The sequence below is a fragment of the Mus caroli genome, chromosome 2 (genome assembly GCF_900094665.2).
Source record: "Mus caroli chromosome 2, CAROLI_EIJ_v1.1, whole genome shotgun sequence".
In the NCBI taxonomy this organism is placed as follows: Eukaryota; Metazoa; Chordata; class Mammalia; order Rodentia; family Muridae; genus Mus; species Mus caroli.
In genome coordinates, this window is record NC_034571.1 from 117,839,675 (window position 1) to 117,859,829 (window position 20,155).

Consider the following 20,155-nt stretch of genomic DNA (forward strand, 5'->3'; position numbering starts at 1 on the left):
GAGTTCCAGGACAGCCAGGACTACACAGAGAAACCCTGTCTCGAATAAAAAAAAAAAAAAAAAAAAAAGAAACAATACAAAATTATTATACTTAGCATTATACAAGGACTTAAGGTAATTACAAAATCACCCTGTAATAAATTACTTGTTTCACCAGGAAAGACAATTCTAATCTTGGATATACTTGCTAACTTAAAATATTTAAAAATATTTTCAACAAGAAAAAAGTGACTAAATCTATCAATATACTGAAAAAAATTTACCATTAAACACTTACCAGTAACTGATAACCCAAATAGATAAAATTATATAAAGAGAAAGGATACAAGACAATCACAACAAACTTAGTAAATATAAAAGACTTATAAAAATAGACCTATGGGTAGGCCACCCACAATGAAATTCTAAGAATGTCACACGATGAATCATAATCATATAAACCATGTTGTACGGTTCACCACATTGAATCTAAGTTAAAAACCAGTATGAAGTAAAGAGCTCATGAATTTGGAAATTCAAAACTTTTATTTTCAAATATACAAGACTCAAGAATAACTGTAGTGGTTGATAATTTATAAACACAAAACTGTACTAAGAAAGTCCATAGAAGAACCTATGTACAGTAGCTAAATTTACAATCCTAATTGCTTATATTAAAAAGGAGAGGCTGACAACCAGTAGAAAACATATCCAACTCAGAGTTAGGGCAAAAAAATGAGACTAAACCTAAAGAAAAAGGAAGGAAAGAAATGATAAAATATACTGGCAACAAAACCCATTCTTCAAAAACATTTACAAAGTGACAAGTATCCAGAGATAATGAGCCACTAAATGAAGACAGTGTATTGGGCTGGAAAGACATCTTAGCTGTGCCTTTGCACAGAGCCAAGTTTGATTCCCAGCACCCACACTGTACAGCTAACAAACACCTGCAACTCCAGCACCAGAAGATCCAACATCCTCCTCTGGTCTCTGTAGGGACTGAACTCACATATACCAACTCCCCCCTCCACCACCACCCCACACACACATATATAATTAAAATAAAATCTTCATGAAGAGGAAACAGAACTATGAATATAGTAAATATTTAAGTCAATGCTATGCTAATTAAAGTTCAACACTGAGGCATGTTGGGGTGGAAGGGGAGGTATATCCACAACCAAACAGTGGATAGAGCTTGGGGACTTTTATGGAAGACTAGGAGGAAGGATTTCAGGCCCTGAAGAAGATAGGAACTCCACAGGAAACCTAACAGTTCACTAACCTGGACCCTTGGGGCTCTCAAGAGTCTGAACCACCAACCAAAGAACATTCACAGGCAGGACCTAGGCCACCCCGCACATATGTAACTATTATTTCTAACAATTTATTTTTTTATTTTTTTTAATTAGGTATTTTCCTCAATTACATTTCCAATGCTATCCAAAAAGTCCCCAATACACTCCCCACCCCAGTCCCCCACCCACCCACCCCACCCCTTGGCCCTGGCATCCCCCTGTATTGGGGCATATAAAGTTGGCAAGTCCAATGGGCCTCTCTTTCCAGTGAACAATTTAAAATGCAAATTAATCTAAAGAACAGAAAAATATATTAAGTATCAATTAAAATGAAGCTACCAGCTTTATCAATAAAAAAGAACCAGGAACAAAACACAGCCAACTATGAAATAACATATGGCATCACACTGAATTTTAATTCAGGAAAGCTATTTGTGTTTATGGATATGTAATTACTAAAATCTTCTTAACAAATATATTCATGTTTTGTCCCCTCTAGGTGAGGAACACACTGAAAGGTGAATATGGAGGTGGGGCATCTCAGGTCTACCTGTAACATTTTATTTAATTTTTAAAAATCTAATAAACATACAGCATATGAAAGTTATAATTTTACTTTTATTTGCATGTTAAAAATATTTCATTAAAAAATTAATAATAATAATAAAAGAACACAAACAACAATGTACAGTAATGTTCCAAGAGCAACAGTAAACATGGACTGCTTATATTACTGTTTTGTAATGCTTTGGAATAGAGTAATTAGTGGGCATATATTGACATTCTGGAAATCTAAATAAATCTACTCCTCCAGGATTTGTTTTCAGTGCTCGGACTGAATTCAGGATCTAATGCATGCTAATCAAGGGTTCTATCACTAAAGTATACCAGCACTACTCTAACGTCAGCTTGCTTTTGGTGCTAAGGCTAGACCCAGGGACTTATCCACCGTAGGCGAGAACTCCTATCACTTAATCCATCTCCAGCCTTTATACTTCAGTTTGAGACAGGTCTCATTACGTTATCCAGGCTGCCTTGGAACTCACTCTACAGGTGAGGCAAGCCTTAGACTTGAACTTTAGAGTTTCCTGCCTTAGTCTGTTAAGTACCACAGGCCTGTGCCACTAAACTTGACTCAGAACATCTAAAGAAAATATTTCTCTATGAAAAGTATAATTTACTCTTTTGTACTGGGTAATTTAAGATAATCTCAGATGCACCAAAATACATCATTTTCACATTAAGGAATAAAAACAGCCCTCCTCTTAGATTAATTTGACTAAGACTGAACCCAAATTTGAATTTTCCACTTTTGTCTTTGTATCTTCCATCTGCCTGTAATTTGTGGTTACTGAACTATCTACAGTCTGTCTATTGTATGTGTCTGTGACTGCCTGAATAGTGTTCAGATGTCTGATTGTCCCTATGTCTGCCTCTCTCTAACATAGAGCTCTGTCCTGTATTTATCAAACACACAGAAACATAGCATAGGAAAGGATAAAAATTTCTTCAGAAATCTGTAACAGAACTTTTACCCAGAATAGTAAAAAATGCTGCATACAGACATTACCAAGCTATATCTTATGCTGCTTCCAACATTTATGGTGAATATTTAAGGCCCCTTTCAACCTGTTGGCTGTTTTCAACAAATAATTACCACAATATACACACATTTATTATTCTGGATCGGGGCATGGAAGAGTAGTAGATAACTTAAGATTAAAGGTAGGTTATGTTGGGCTGGAGAGATGGCTCAGCGGTTAAGAGCACTGGCTGCTCTTCCAGAGGCCCTAAGTTCAATTCCCAGCAACCATATGATGGCTCACAGCCATCTGTAATGGGATCCGATGCCCTCTCCTGGAGTGTCTGAAGACAGCTACAGTGTACTCGTATAAATAAATAAAATAAATAGACAGATAAATAAATCTTTAAAAAACAAACAAAAAGGTAGGTTATGTTGTAAAGGTTGACTGCACGGAGAGCCAACACATAGAGAGCTTGGTTATTATATTGTTCTCTTAAAGACAGGTTAAACTTAGGCTGAGTACATGATGGGACAGCAGGCTAACTGGTCTTAAATGTTCAAGAGATATTAACTTGGCTGTGAGGTACAGTAAAAGTTCAATCTCTATGAATTTAAGAAATACTTTCATGAAATTGCATCACACTGTTGGCTAGTAAAGAAATAAAGATTAAAACATGTTGTACTGGCTAGTTTTGTGTCAACTTGACACAGCTGGAGTTATCACAGAGAAAGGAGCTTCAGTTGAGGAAATGCCTCCATGAGACCCAACTGTAAGGCATTTTCTCAATTAGTGATCAAGGGGGAAAGGCCCCTTGTGGGTGGGACCATCTCTGGGCTGGTAATCTTCCTTCTATAAGAGAGCAGGCTGAGCAAGCCAGAGGAAGCAAGCCAGTAAAGAACATCCCTCCATAGCCTCTGCATCAGTTCCTGCTTTCTGACCTGCTTGAGTTCCAGTCCTGACTTCCTTGGTGATGAACAGCAGTGTGGAAGTGTAAGCTGAATAAACCCTTTCCTCCCCAACTTGTTTCTTGGTCATGATGTTTGTGCAGGAATAGAAACCCTGACTAAGACACATGTAAAACATGTTAACAGTAAAACGATTATAGAAAACTAATAAAGATATCTGGAAAGAATTTTCAACATGGAAAGATGATTGCAATTTAATGTTAAGCTCAACCGCTAAATAATTTATATAGTAGTCTGAAACTAGTTAAATGCACATACATAGAGAGAAAGAAAGAATATACATAAAAATGTTTTTAAAAGTAGTGGATATCTATGGTAAAATTATAGGGATCTCCTCCCTTCTTATATATGAACTCACCAAATACATCTGAACTCATAACTAGTAGGCGAAAAAATAAATTTAAAAGTCCCATATTTCTTTCCAGTCTTTCCATAATCAGAAGCGTCACACTGTCCAAATCCCCAAACTAATCTCAGAGTGAACTTCAATGGAAGCATCAAAACAGACTTCTTCTTATACATAATGAAGAGAAAGAAAGCTGTTTTCTAACAAGGGTTTTTACTTACGTGGTAACTGTGATGTCTTACTATCATGTGAACGGTAGTCTTCATGAGGGACAGATTTGTCATCCTTATTGCAAAAAGAAAAAAAAAAGAAGTTTATTATACATATAGTTTAAAAACAGCTAACCAGAGCTATTATGTTAGGAAGAGATCTGAAGCAATTAGTAACTAAGGTTGAAATGAGAAGTGGGAACTCACCATTTTCACATGCATAGGTCTATCAAATAAAAACTGCCCATTGAACATGGCTGTTGATTCAGTCAAGGAAAGCCAGTTAAGATGACTGTAAAATTGTACAGACAAATTATCATATTTAAAGAGTCTAAAACTTTTTCTACTATCTTAACATCATTAGACTTTATTCATACCAACTAGTCTCTCAGTTTGATTTATAAGTTCATTAACCAAAATTAACTAGGTTTTACCAACAGCAACTACACTGATGCACAAGGGAGTTAAGTGTTAAAGGACATGAACGCGCACACACTGTCTAGCAGCAGGAAGGATCAGCAGAAAACAAGCTCCTATCAGCCCTGAACACTGTGGCCAATCAATTCCAGTTTAAGTGAGTGACTCTAGTCCTCAAGAAACAACAAGGTTTCCTGCTGTAGACAAAAGCCTCCATTTCTAAATGAGGTCACATTACATAACATAAACAACAACTGTACAGAGGTATCAAGCCTGACCAATGATATTTAATGCTAAATACAATCAGGATACAAATTGCTTGGACTGCTTCAATTGCCTGCTCAAAAGTGACAGTGCCCATGCCTCTGCTCTTGCCATCCTTGTCTTCTTTAATATCAGCCCGCTTCACAGTTCCAGCTATGCTGAACACTTCCTTTAATTTCTTCCAACCAACTTTGAAGTCAAGCTTAACATAGAATGCATAAAGTTAAATTCCTAACAAATGGCCCTCTCTCATTGTAAAAACAAATTATCTCTTTTAACCTCATAAATCTATAAACTGTAATTCTTGTTCAACAATATACCAACAGTGTTGAAATAAAAAAGGTCTTGTTTAAAATCAGTTCAGCTACATCTATCTTGTTTTGTATCTTCATTTAAACTCACATCATCTTTCAATTCCTCAATCCTGTTCTGCACATGGGAAACTTAGGCATCTATTATAACTACGGAAAAATCAGGTTTTGGAAAACACTGTTCATTTCACAAGACTTTCAAGAGCATAAAACAAATGGCAAAGCAACCACAACAGACTTTTACAAACACGAGGACTACAAGAATAAAATTCAACTACCAAAATAAAGAACACACAGAACTGACTTAAGAAAAACTGTTCAATGTCTATGATTTCTAGTTGAGTTAAAAACGCTACCTGTATTTAAAGTCTAACTTTAAATTACATATATAAATTAAGCTTGATTTTAACATATTTATGACTTTTGTCTATTAAGTTAAAAATAATGATCTACAAACCTATCAGCACATACCTAACAAAATAATCTCATGATAAGGGTTAAGTATCCAAGCAACAAAAGCTTAAACTAAAGCTTAAACTTACATTAGCAACAAAAATTGTGGAACCAAGTCTACCAGCCTGCAAATTGCTGATAACCTCAGGAGGAATGTTTGGATTATTGAGAATGGAAGGTGGTAAATTCACCAACCCAGATCCCACATCGGAGGCATGTGATCCTTGAAATGATGTTCCTGTTCGCTGCAGTGCCCGGCGAGCATTTTCTCCATCAGGATCCTATAATGTGTAGTGAATGTTAACTGCTAGCAAATACATCAGTGAATATATACAATTCAAGCGGCTTAAAGTTGGACAGCAGCTAACCCAGCTGGACCAAACTATTAACATCCGTGAGGACTAAGGGTTTTTGTTATTTTTATCCAGAAAGTGAATCCATAAAATCCTGTAGATTGACCCTCTCACTACAAGAACACACTGCTATAAACTCAGGTAGACTGAGATAGAGGAAAGTTTATTATCACTGGCTAACGTCACTCCTGACTCATTGTATAATCTCTTAGCTTCCTGAACAATGAAAAGGACTTGTGATGGGAAAAGGGGATAACAAAATGCCAAGTGTCCAAGTAAAGAATTATAGCAAATATATTTAAGTTCGTTAACTTTTAAAAGAAATATCCTTTATTAAAACAAATCGAAGTACAAATGTGCTTCTATTAGGTAGAAGATCAACAACAAAGCACAAATAAAATTACATTAAGAGGACCATCATGTGTAGGCAAATGATCATGCCAAAAATTCTACTTTCTCATTCATGAACTCATTAACAGCATTTATGCTTGCCTACACAGCATCAGACTAGCCAACATTCTAACATGGAGGGAAAAGGGACTCAGAGCTCCTACCTATGAGGCATCTACTGGCAGTTGATGGCTTCTGGGAAAGAAAGAGCCAGTTTTCTTTAAAGGTGTGTTCCCTGGCAGGTTAACCATGTAACAGAGGATGATGCCACCCCTCTCCCCCACACCCAGAGAGAGAGAGAGAGAAGAATGAGTGGACTCAGGTTTTAAAAGCTATTTGGGAGGAACACAAAGAGTTGGGAGGGTGAGAATGTAGGAATGGATCTGGGAGGAGCTGAGGGAGAAAAGGATAAAATGATCAAAATACATTGTATGAAATTCTCAGAGAAAATATTCATCAAAAACTTCTCTGCTATCTCAGTCTGTAGATATTGTTTTAAAAAAGCAAATAAGGAAAGATGACTTTAATAAATTCTCCAGCATAGCTAAAAGGACAAAAGGAAAAAAGTGAATGTCAGAATAAATGTACGCTGGACTCCGGTGTGTTTCTTCATGATAAAGGAATTAAAAAGATTACAGAGGTGAATACATGTTACCAAAGAATGTGGCAAGACTTTATAGTAAGTAGTCAGGATGCTTAGTGCTCATTCCGTTTGTTAGTTGAGACTCATTCTGTTAGTTGTCGTGGAGGCAGGGGGATGACTTCTGGGCATGCTTGTAGGGGGTAACCTTGATTACACTAACTATAACTAATTTTTAGAACAGTTGTTTGTATTAATAGTTAATAGTGTGTGTTTTGTCACATGTTAACACAATATATATTTTACACACACACACACACACCATATGTAATCTTAGTTTTTATTCCTGTTTCCCCTTGCTGTCCAGCCTGCCAATCACTAACTGCTAATGTTATTAGTGGGCCTACTAATATATGTACGATTCCTACTGATCTTCATATAACTGGATAGAATACTAAAAAGCTGCTAGGGAACACTGTAAATGCATCTTCATTAGAGAACTATGCAAGCAGTCCTCAGCAGTTTTACCAGCCACTGATTTGTAAATCAGATATTCCCTGGAAAATGACTGTCATTGTTGAACATTAGCTAAGAGTTAAATAAATCACTCATTATTTAGTAAAACTAAATTTGACCCCATTTCCCCATCTAAAATAGTTAAAAACAGAGGCATCCTAACCCTTTACTCTGGGGTCTCAACAATCGATCTGAGCTCTTCAATATGCTGCAACTTACAGAAACACAATCACATAACCTAACCTCTAACACCAGTCAATTTTGTCCATTAAAATCAGAAAGATACTAAAAAAATAGTATGCTTAGTGTCCATAGCATCTCTATGGAGCTTTTATTATAATATTTGGTTCCTTTGAACAGAAACAAGATTATAAATTAGCAAATTATGATTACCAAATTATTAGAAAATTATAAATTGGGACAAATTCTTTAGGACACTGTACATTTCTCAAGTTAAGTCCTGACATGCATAAATGCACCAAATAAATGACTAGTCAAACAACAAAATTTAAACATTCCCTACCAAATCTCTGCCAATCTCTTTAATTTGAAGTTAATTCCAGTAAAGAATGTAGGATACATGATATTTTTGGTACGAAGGCACGGAAGCTTATCATCACACTAAAGAACAAGATACCAACAATCACTAACAAGAATAGTTTTTACAGCTAACATTTATGATAGAGTTGGACTATTTTAAGCACTGTGCCAACAGCCTTCCATCACATCACTAGTATAGTAACTAGTAACACTTTGACACTAACAGAGATTTCTAGTATGTCTCCTCCTATCTCAGTGACAAGGAAACTTAACAAAGGTTATGTGATTTGTTCTTCCTGGGTCATTTAGCTTTTCTAGTGACAGAGAGTGAGCTATAACTTATTTATCACACTTAATCTTCATAAAAGTCACATTAGGTGTTAGTGGCATTAAAATAAATTAAGTCTAGAGAATACTTCATAAGTATTATCACTTGTCCAGAAAAGAATAAATTACAACTCAAAAACCACTGTTCTCTTGTTGAATGCCAGTCAACGAATAGCATCAGTATTAGCTCAACATATCAGACCCAAAATAACACTGCGCATTTCTTTCAATACAGGTTTATAGTTTGGCCTATGATCAAACTAATATGGCAAAACAACATAAAACAAAAGAGCCCACGAAAAACAGCCCAGGAAACTGAGTATTACTCAAACTAATTATTACCAAGATGAACCACTCCTTTAAGTACTAGTGTGTAAAGTACGTTCTGCTCATTTGTCAATCTATTTATACTACAAGCCCCATTGTAGATTACTCTAAGTTCCTTACACACCTCAGTAAGCTATAATGCTTTTTACATTCTAGTCTTACAAAATCTAAATTTTATTAAAGATGAATACCAATCTTATTCAAATTCACAAGTTATGTATATTTCCAAACACTCTGTAATCAACTACAATACCTATTGAATTCTCAAAGTCTAAAAATTGAAAATGTTTATATAGCAAATAAAGTCTGAACCTTAAGTTTGTCATCTTTAAATTTTTGGGTCCTGATTTTTATTTTAAATTGAGGACTTCTATCTATCTGTAACTAGAAGCTAAATAAATATAAAGAATAACTTATGGATTAATAGCAAATCATCTCTTAAGTAAAATAATCACAAGCTACAATTCTTTAAAAAAGTAGTCATTTAACTACATGAGAAAAAAATGAAAGAAAAAGAAAAACAAAGGAAGCATGTTCATAAAATTAAATATTTAAATTACAAATACAAAAAACTTACCTCTTTAATATTCAAAGGCCTTCCACTAAGGTCATATTTGTTCATAGTTTCTAATGCTTTCTTTACAAATTCTTCATCTTTGAATTCAACCACGCTTAATAGAGGAAAATAGAAACACTTATGTACAAAGATTTCTTATTCCCAATCACAAGATTAATTTAACGTAAGATAATTTTTAAAAATTCTTACCCACAACCCTGTATCCGGTAGATTATCAATATATGCAAAGAGAAAAAAAACATTTTAGGTCAGTAGATGAATTTAATGGAAAACTCTAATCTTTAAGTCGTTAAAAAGTAATCAAGAATACATTTTATTTTTCTTTTACACCTCCAGAATGTAACAGGCAAGTGACCATGCATTTTCAACAAATTTTTAAATCCATCTAGCATGTTACAAGCTTGTAGTACATTTTACTTTCAGGTGACTTTTCTTAAAATTAAAACTAGTACCACTGTATGAATTCAGTCAACAGTAAGTGAAGGAAGAAACTGAAGGCTCCAATATTCTCTTACACAGTAGTAAAGATTTCAAGATATAGTACGCACAACTTTTTAAATCTAATTAAAGTAGCAAATAAATATGAATTTTCAATGTTCTTTTGTTATGTATATCATTTGCCTGCATGTATGGCTATACGCAGTGTGTGAGTCTGGTGCCCAGAGGCCAGAAGAGGGTGTTAGATCTCTTGGAACTTGAGTTCCAGATGGTTGTGAGCTGCCATGTGGTGCTAGAATTGAGCCTAAGTCCTCTGTAAGAGCAGCCAGTGCTCTTAACTGATGAGCCATCTCTCCAGCCCCCATCAATTTTACTTTTAATAAAGTTATCTATTAGATTAAAACTGGCTGTACACAATTTAGAAGCATCTAACTGGAAGCATGTAAAACAAATTAACCATGTTAAAGAAACTTACAGAATCATTTTTTTTTAAATAATTCCTGAGGTTATTGTTCAAGGTGCCACTTGAATATGATGACAAAATTTATATTTCTCATGTACCCAACCATTTTGTAAATATGATGAGACGCTGCTAGAGATCTTTCCGTTATAATCTTCGGTATACTCATGCTGCTAAATCAGAATCTATCATCAGCCTTCCAGGTCAACTTAGTCATAGACATCATTCATACCAATTGGTCAGAGCACTGCCTCTTACATGATCCTGCAGGCTAACAAATTAAGCTTTTCAATAAAAGTTTCAAAATTATATTCTAAATTAACACCTTTAAGCCACAGGCCTCTCATGAAACTCTTAGGGAATATTATCAATTCGGTGACTTTTAAAATATCCCTGAAGTCATCAAAATACAACAAAAAGCAATATTAAAATTTTATTAGCTAAGAAAAAGCATACCTTAAAGCATTAGAAAAATGAATGCCCCTTAGGAGCATTTACAAAACCCATCCCTTTCAGGTAGCTAGTTTGGTTGGCATATGTCAGACTTGCTCAGATAAAACCTCAAATCTTAAAGTAAAACAAAATGAAACTTAAGTGTCCAAGTCTGGTAGAGTATTATACAAAAGTAAGCTGCTGAGGAACTTTTACACCTCGAGCAGATTATGGCCCACAGCACTTACCCTTGATTTTCCTTCCGCATCCTTAAAGAGCTCCACGTATGTAACCTCACCAACTACATAAGACATACAAAAGGAAGATACCAAGAAACAATACATTTAAACACCAGTATCTTGCTTTACTGCACACCTGTGCACAACTCTACAGAAAAGCACCTATTATTCACCAGCAATCAGGACCAGATCAACATACCTCCTATCAATAGCTATAGAAATTTAACTAATTTTCAGAAATTTCCTCATCCACATTCTCTAAAAAAAGCTAACAACCATATTAACCTGCTTCATACTGCAGATCGTACTTGGCCAGCATGGTATGGTGGTGAACAAATGCACATATACATACAAATGGTCCTCAGCCTGTCATATTAACAACATTAGCACTTTTCAGGTAACTGTGGTCAGCCTACACACAACAGCTGTTTTAAGGTGACTTCCTACCTGAATGTCTTCAATCATGTTTGCCATCAGTAAACTAAGTAATGCTTCACAGCCAGCCACACACTTCTAAGTCAGTGAGTAAAACCAGTCATAGTTGTCACCTTACAACAGATACACCAATGCAATTAAAAAATTATTAGAAGATCACCCTCAAAGCCAAATAGATAGTTTGCAGGACTGTTGAACCTCAATTTTTCAAGAACTAACAGAACTTTTACAAGATCAAGTATTGACATTGTTTTCCCCCAAAACCAAGCATGTGTAGAAGATGAAGTTTTCAGTTATTCTGAAAACAGAACTGCAGCAGCAGTGACACATTTATACAGAACTGCGAGGACAGCAGCATGGCAGGCGTGACAAGGCAAGCAAAATGAATTCCACAGCCAGATTCCAGACTCCACCAAAAACATCTTTGGGGGAAAAAAATCAACCTTTTTATACATACATTAACAAGCTAAATGCATTGCTTAACTAATGCAATAGTCCTTTTAAAATCTATTTTTAAAAACTTCAACAAGACAAAGCAATCACTTTAACGAAATTCTTGGTGGCATGCAGATGCTGGCTTCACTATCCCACTAAAATGGCAAAAAGAAAAATACTTCAATTTATCCATACTTCCTTGTAATGAAATTGCCAAGTGGAAGGAAAAAGAAAAGATTAATTCACATGTCAAGAAAGAAAAGTCTCTCTCTCTCTCTCTCTCTGTTTTGAGTCTGTGTGGCTAAGAGGAATAAAGTCTGCTTACTTCCTCTCCTTTCTATACAAAGAGCACAACAGTAAGTTACTGAAGACATTGTTACCTTTTTCTCTCATCAAATCTTTAATAGCCTGCCATTTCATGTCATAGGGTATGTTGCTAATGAACACTCTGTTCCGATTTGGACCTTTCTTTTCTCCAGTGCCCGAATTCTTATCTTTTGAATAAGGATGAAACCGATTGGCCTTCTTATTTCCTGTAGACTTTTCTTTTAAATCAGATTTTTCTTCCTTCACTGACTCATCATTCTCCCTGTGAATTAGAAGACAAACAAAAGCATCTTTAGTTGATCTTCTAAGAACTCTGTATTAATCACTCACATCTGTCACTTCACAAAATTCTCAATTAAGGTAGAACTCAGCAAAGAAGCAGGGAGTCGGCCTGAGAGCTCCATACTGTCCAAGCCTTTTAATTTCTCAGTTGACAGCAGACATTTTCCTTCTGCGTTAATACTTGTAAGGCTTGAGAAACGATTAAGAGCACTGACTGCTCTTCCAGAGGTCCTGAGTTCAATTCCCAACAACCACATGGTGGCTCACAACCATCTCTAATGGAATCTGATGTCCTCTTCTGGTGTGTCTAAAGACAGTGACAGTGTACTCATACATAAAATAAATAAATCTTTTTAAAAATAATTTATTAAAAAAATACTTGCAAGCATCCCCAAACACAATTTTCCCATGATGGATACTATTTAATAAATATTAATAGACCCTATGGAGGGAGCATGTGAGTTATCTCAGTATCTCACTTAGGGAAGAATTAACTTTCTGAGCTTTATTCAACTCTAAAGTCCAATTTCGACCACCACAAGGGCACTTACTACAGGAACCTGATGACCTGAGTTCAAAACCAGAACCCATGTTAAAGATGGAAAGAGAGAATTGAGTATATAGATTGTCCTCTGATATCAATATGAACGTCATGGCTCACACACATACACATATACCCACACAAATGTGAATATAATAAATATTCTTAAAACTGTCTTAACTAAATTAAATATTAAAAGCTAGCTCATATTATAAAAATGGTCTCTTGACTCTAGCTGCATATGTATCAAAAGATGGCCTAGTAGGCCATCACTGGAAAGAGAGGCCCATTGGACACGCAAACTTTATATGCCCCAGTACAGGGGAAAGCCAGGGCCAAAAAGTGGGAATGAGTGGGTAGGGGAGTGGGGGGGGGTATGGGGGACTTTTGGGATAGCATTGGAAATGTAATTGAGGAAAATACGTAATAAAAAAAATAAAAAATAAAAAAAACCTAGATGTGCCAGGTGCAATGCCACACACCTGTAATCTTAGCACCTGAGATGGTAAAGCAGGAGCATCATGCATTGGAAGCAAGCCTTGGCTACAAAAGCAAGACTTTGTCTCTATAAAATAAAATAAAATAAAATAGCTACTGCAAAAAAAAAAAATGGTGGCACATACTTATAATTCCAGCACTAGGAGACAGATGCAAGATTACCACAAGTTTCAAGACTGCCTGGTCCATATATTAAGTTATAAGGCAGCCAGCCAAGCCAGAGCTATATAGTTAAGACTCTGCCCCCACCCTCCTACCCACCCCACACTAGCCACAAAAGAAGTAAAGAGATGAATAAATGATTATCTGAAAAACTTTTATTTATAGAATAACAAATTTTCCCTAGAATTTTTTCTTTCCCTTAAAACCAGAATCAAAATTACAGCACATCTATCTGCCTATTTAATACACTGTATGTTGAGTTTTATCTATTTCCTACTTAGATAAACACAGAAATATTTAAAAGACATCCTTATATATGTTCATGTTGAACAAAGGATAGGACATGTCAGAACTATGTCTGTTTTATCAGTAATACTATCTATAACGAAAGGCTGGAGTTAAAGAGAGAGGAAAAATTAAACACAGCAGCAGCAGTCTTTTTCAGTGGACCTAATTGGAAAAATTAATTTATAAGACTTCAATCAAAATACAACTATTATGATGCCATATACTAATACAGAAATAAATAAGATATGGGTATATACCTAAAGTAATCCCTACAGATAAGAATCTGGACTTATATTTAAAACTACAATTTATATTTTTAAAGCAGTATGCAGGTGCATGTGTGTGTGCAGGTGCACAGGCATGTCTGTGAGCATATGTATGGAGAGCAGGGGACAGTCTCAGGAATGTCATTCCTGTCTTTTGACATAGTGTTTGTCTTCAAACTGAAGCTCACCAAGTAGATGAGCCCAAGAATCCTGTCTCCTCCTCCCAAGCGCTAAAATCACAAGGACATACATGCTCAATATCTGCACATGGTTCTGGAGAGCAAACGCAGGCCCAAGTGAGGAAAGCACCTTTTCAACTTGCTATCTCCCTAGGACGCAAAAGCAAGCTTATTACAGAAACAACAGCAGATTTAACTCAGGGGTTGCTTTAGTCAACCTCAAGTAATTCATTAACAAGTTAACTTAAAAGCATTTTTTAATAAACTTTAACGAGTCAAAATCTATGAGTAATTAAGAAAACAGATTTCTTAAAAACTTCATGGATTATTCTAACAACAAACCAAATTTCATAATCCAGGCTATAAATTCTAAGCTGAGCAATTCTAGAAGGCTATAAACAAACTTCTTTTTTTTGTTTGTTTTTGGTTTTTCGAGACAGGGTTTCTCTGTATAGCCCTGGCTGTCCTGAAACTCACTCTGTAGACCAGGCTGGCCTCAAACTCAGAAATCCACCTGCCTCTGCCTCCCAAGTGCTAGGATTAGAAGGAAAATGTCACAGCACTCTCCTGAGCAGGTGACCACACTGCCACAGATAAAGCGCATAAAGTCTGTAAGAATAAAACCTGTCTTCTATGCTATCTATCTACACTGTATCTAGAATAAAACCTGTCTTCTATGCTATCTACACTGTATCTAGAATAAAACCTGTCTTCTATGCTATCTATCTACACTGTATCTAGAATGGCAAGGAACCATACCATCTGCTGGACAAGTCGTAATTTTCAACTGTCAGTCAGGACCCACACTCTGGAGGTTGGGAGGATAGCTCAGTTGGTAAACTGCTCACTTTGCAAAGCTGAGTGCCAAGGTTAGGATCCCCAGCATCAACATAAAAAGCCGGGCATGGGAATACAAACCTGGAACTCTTGTAGGGATGGGGAATGGGGAAGAATGGCGGATTCCTGAACTCTACTGGTCAGCCAAGCTACCCGAATCAGTGAGATTTAGGTTCAATGAGAAAACCTCTAAGAAAATATACATGTGTGCATACACACAGAAACATACAGACACAAACCCAAACTCACTGAAAATGGTGATCCATGCCTGTAATGCCAACAGTCAGAGACAAGCAAAAGGCCAGTCTGAACTAAAAAGCAACAAGTTAGTCAGGGCTTAGATTAGACCCTATCTCAAAAGCAAACAGAATCCATACTCTGGCACCATCTGTGAGAAATGCTCCTGTAATCTAGAAAGAAACACTAGAACCAAACTTGCTTCACCAGCTATTCAGATTTTGACAGGGACATCTTCTCTATCAACCTTATTCTTTTATAAGAATAAGGCATGATCTGAAAGGAGTCTTCTCAATTGTTCTAGAATGTGCCTCCTTGTGAATAAAGTGGCATTTCTGAGAATAGAAACAAGCAGCCAAAATCTATAAGGCCTCTCTCTTCTCTGGTTCCTAGCTCCAGCAGCCGGAACAAACCTTTCTTTTTCATTCCTAGGAAGAACCATCTGCATAACAATGTGCTGTCAATGAGTTCACGGAAAGCCTCCAGTGGGAAGTCAGGTAAGAAGATACCCCTCAGTCTACTCTCACCTCGGATGAATTCACTGTGAAAACACATAGAATCTCAAGTCGTCACTAAGTTCCTCTATTCTTCACCTGGCGGAATGAAGGTTACATGACTGTAATAAGCATTTGCTTACAATACTCTAGACAATTCATTACAAAATACATTACTAGCATTATTTTCTTTGTTTACTTAAAGACTGACCAGAGAAAAACTAAAAGATTTCTTTTTAAAAAACCAAACTATAAAATAACCTAGCAATTCCATTTTTTGTATTTAACAAAAGAAATAAAACCATCTCAATATCTGAACTCATAGTCACTATATTTTTTATAATAACTAAGATAAGGAACGGAACTAAAAGTCTGCTTACTGATCAAAGACTAATTAAAGGAGGGTGGGAATGGGCATGCATATATTCCAGATGTACACACACACACAGGTGGACAGACAGAGGGACATAGAGAGAGAGAGAGTCAGCGTTCAGAAGGAAAGCCTGCCAGTTACAGCAACCTGAAGGACAGTGTGCTAAGTGAAGTAAGCCAGACACAGAAAACCAAATACTGCATGACATCAACAACAAAACTCAAAGCCTCAGGGTATAGTGATCATTACCACAAGTCTAATGAGATGTCTGCCTAAGTATACAAACTTCGAGTAACCAAGTTCTGGAGACAATGTGTAGTAAAATGTTTGGAACAGTTACAAAAGATGCTAGCTACATGAGCTCATAGGTATATTAATTAGTTCAATTACAATAATCATTGTATAATAGCAAATCAAAACATCATGGTTGTGACCTTCACTCATGATAAAACCGATGCTTTTAATCACTTCATCCTACCCTAGTGTTGAATATTTTATAAATAGCACAATATAAATACATCTGTAATCATACAAGACTAATGAAGAGTCACAAAATAGTTACTGCTTTCCTTCCAAAACACTTCAGTGTAGACAAAGAAAACAGGATCTTTAATTCCTGTCTAGAGATGAACAAGCCAACTAAATCTTTTCCATAAGTCTCAGGATCTCAAAATTTCTTCCTGTATTTCTTCAATGGATACTCAGTGAACCTTTAAAATTTAAGGTGCAAGGATGAAAAGGACAGCCCCCTCTGTCTGCTGTGACTGGATTAATACAAGCTGCTCCAATCCCAATAGCAGCACATGGCTCACTTTGAAGCAGTGGATGTTGTAAAGCAATGTCTGGTTATCAAATTTCTTTTAATGACTTATGATTAAAAGCATGGTAATCAGCCCAAAGTTTCTACCACCCCACAGGTTGTCAACCACCCCCACAGGTTCACTGTAGACTCACTTAAGAGTCAAGTCCCTAAGTATTCATTGTGACTACCTAGAGTACATTGGTCTCTACTCAACTCTGAAAAAATATGGGAAGAACGAATTAGAATAAGGAAACAACCTGTATTTACTGTTAACAATTGCCCCATATTTTCTCTCCTTAAATTAGAAAATGGTTCTTTCTCACCTCTTTTCCCATCCTGCAATGCAACTGTAGACACTGTATTTTTGGGTCTAAGATTCACAAATACCAACATTATAAGATTTAGTGATTATTTTCTTCAGGAAAAAAAACCAGTGGCACACTCACTAGTAGGTACACATTAGTAATACATCCCTGTCATCCCTCAGCCCCATCCCACCCCACAGCTAGAGTCCAGATACTCCAACCCTTTCCCAAAACACAGTGTGCACAGGACGTAAGCACAACTCACACACACTTCACTCTCTGCCTTACTTATCATACCTAAAACAATGCATGCATCATGTATGCTTACTTTCCATATACATACAATATGGCTATTTCCAATTCACCATTAACTCCATGGATACAGAATCCAAAGACACAGAGGCTGACTGTATTGTTACCGTCACTCCACTTTTTTTTTTCTATTTTTAATAGCAAATCTCTGAAAAAGCCCACGATCTGGCAGGCATAAGAGATAGGCTTTCCTTGCTTTCTGATGTCTCAATGGTTGGTGCACGCACACTCTCCATCCATGACAAACTGCACTGACTTTCAAGCCCTGCAAATCTGATACCTGCAAAATTCTGTTCTGCTCACAAGGTGCTTCCTGTTCAAAAGTCACCAGGTGGGTAGGGAGACGAATGTCCATATTTAATGGTATCCCTAGCCAACTCAAAGGTAACACAACGGGCTCTGCCTAATGGAACGCTCTTAAGGTGCCTCTCCACATAGATCATATATCATTTCAAAAATGAATATAGGCATCAGGCAAACAGCAAACACTGAACTTCTAAAGCTCAGGACAGGCCCCAGAGAACTGGAGTAATTCCTCTTAAATACGTTGTCAGTGGTTAAGAAAAAATATCCAATGATGTCGTCATCCTAAGAGCAAGACTGTCATAGAGAAGCTGAGGAGCACTACCCCATCTAGTTTGCAACCAAATCAATTCAGCGGGTTTCAACAAACTGGTCCAAATCACTGCCTCAAGGATTTCCACACAAAAGCCAGAAAGACATTTTACCTTTTCTAACTTAATACGAGCATCTGTTCACTGCTTTCTACCGAGGCAGACTTGAGAGGTGGAGGGTGTTTTAACAAATTACCGACATTATTTTCAACTTCAGTTTTTACAGAATAAGCCATAGGAAAATAAATGTTTGCCTTCACATCACCCCACGTGACAAGGACAGCCGAGCACAATCTGCCCCTATCCTACTGTCTTACAACTTAAGATCTTATGGATTAACGTCGACTGAATTCTCTACAGACACAGATGACAGATCCAACCTTCAGCCCTTGGGTTTTCTTCTTTAAAAAAAAAAAAAAAAAAAAGCACGGTATTCTGTGGAGTGGGGGGTGTCATTTTGTGGCCTAGCGCCTGCCTGGAGACTGCACGAGGCCCTGGGTTGCGTTCCCAGTTTTGCCAAATTCAGATTTATACTTCAGTAATGTAATTATATCGTAAGTGAATTATAGTAAAATGAAGGCCACTACACACTGAGTTTGTGTTTTAAAAAAATAAATAAACCAGTCTCCACGGCCGACAACCATCAACCGGGTGGGTGGAGGAGACCAAGTCCTCCTTTTTCAAAAGCCAATCAAGAGGAACACAATGGGTTCGGTGAGCTCTAACACTTTGGAAGCCACCACCGCACACGCGGCCCTCACCGGGGCTCGGAACCGGGCCGGGAGGGGAAAGGACCGATGATGTCATCCCTGGGTCCTCCCCGAGGATGAGGCTAGCCTCGGGCCTTTTAAAGGGGACCGTTTTTCCGCGCGCCCGAGGCCGGGGCCGCCCGCGCCGCACCTGCTCCCGCCCCGGGGCCGCCCGCGCCTCCCGCCCTGCCCGGCCGCCCTCCCGCCCGGCCGCCCGGGGGAGACAATACATTTTAACGCCGTTGGCGCTGCTGCGCGGCGGTTTCTCGGGCTCGCCGGGGTGCGTGTCTCGCCGCGGCTCAGCCGGTTGCTGCTGCGAGCCGTCGTCACCCGCGGCCGCCTCGGGCTTGTCCGCATCGGCCATCCCGCCGCGGGCTCCGCCTCGGCCGCGATGAGGGCTCCGAGCGCTACAATGGCGGCGGCCGGAGAAGCGGTAACGGATCGCGATTTGAAAAGGCCCCGAGCGCTCGGCGGCCGGGATCTCGCGAGAGCGGACGAGGCCCCGCGACTTGGGGAGTGAGTGGGGGCGGGGCTCCGGCGCGGCCACCTGCGGAGGAAGCGCGGGCTGCCTGGGGGCGCAGAGTTGGGGGTCCTCGGGGACCGGGCGTTTGGATGCGAGGACTACAGCAGCTCCATCTCTGCGGGTGGATGCTCTACGAACCCGCCAGCGAGCACCCGTAGCTGAGGACAAGTCACCAAATTGACCACATTCTTTGAGGGCTGAAGATTTCTGTAGACCTTAGCAATCAGCTAAGAGGTCGAAGTTTTTACATTCTCGGGGCAGCTATCGAATTGGACAGTCCATCATTTTCTTAAGAAAACCTGTACAAGGAGGCTGGAAGAGTTCAGCAGTTAGGATAACTTGCTGCTCTTGCCAAGGACCCTGGTTCGGTTCCCAGCACCCACATACAGGAACTCTAACGACCTCTTCTGACTCCATAGGCGCTGGTATGTCTGTGGTGCACAGATATACATGCAGGCAAACCACACGCACACATGAAAAAAATAATAATTGTTTTAAAAGAAGTCTTATACAAGACTGAGTGTCATAATTACACTTCACACTAAA

The 20,155-nt window shown here is 38.0% G+C and overlaps 1 protein-coding gene across 7 annotated transcripts in view; it reads right to left on the reverse strand.

Moving 5' to 3' along the window:
• The window catches only part of Myef2 (myelin expression factor 2), a 42,941-nt gene extending 23,375 nt beyond the window's left edge, over positions 1-19,566 (reverse strand). For 5 of the 7 annotated variants that reach the window (XM_021151903.2, XM_021151936.2, XM_021151926.2 and 2 more), the window contains exons 1-9: positions 19,317-19,544; positions 12,201-12,409; positions 10,960-11,012; positions 9,571-9,578; positions 9,382-9,475; positions 5,861-6,052; positions 5,056-5,209; positions 4,534-4,583; positions 4,339-4,402 (exon numbers count right to left, since the gene is read on the reverse strand). In XM_021151903.2, coding sequence (XP_021007562.1) covers positions 4,339-4,402; positions 4,534-4,583; positions 5,056-5,209; positions 5,861-6,052; positions 9,382-9,475; positions 9,571-9,578; positions 10,960-11,012; positions 12,201-12,409; positions 19,317-19,450 — 958 coding nt within the window. In that variant the 5' untranslated portion in view covers positions 19,451-19,544. Of the gene's footprint in view, positions 1-4,338; positions 4,403-4,533; positions 4,584-5,055; positions 5,210-5,860; positions 6,053-9,381; positions 9,476-9,570; positions 9,579-10,959; positions 11,013-12,200; positions 12,410-19,316 lie in introns of all 7 variants that reach the window. The other 2 variants (XM_021151954.2, XM_021151946.2) reach the window with 1 other exon arrangement.
• Between the last annotated feature and the right edge of the window lie 589 nt (positions 19,567-20,155).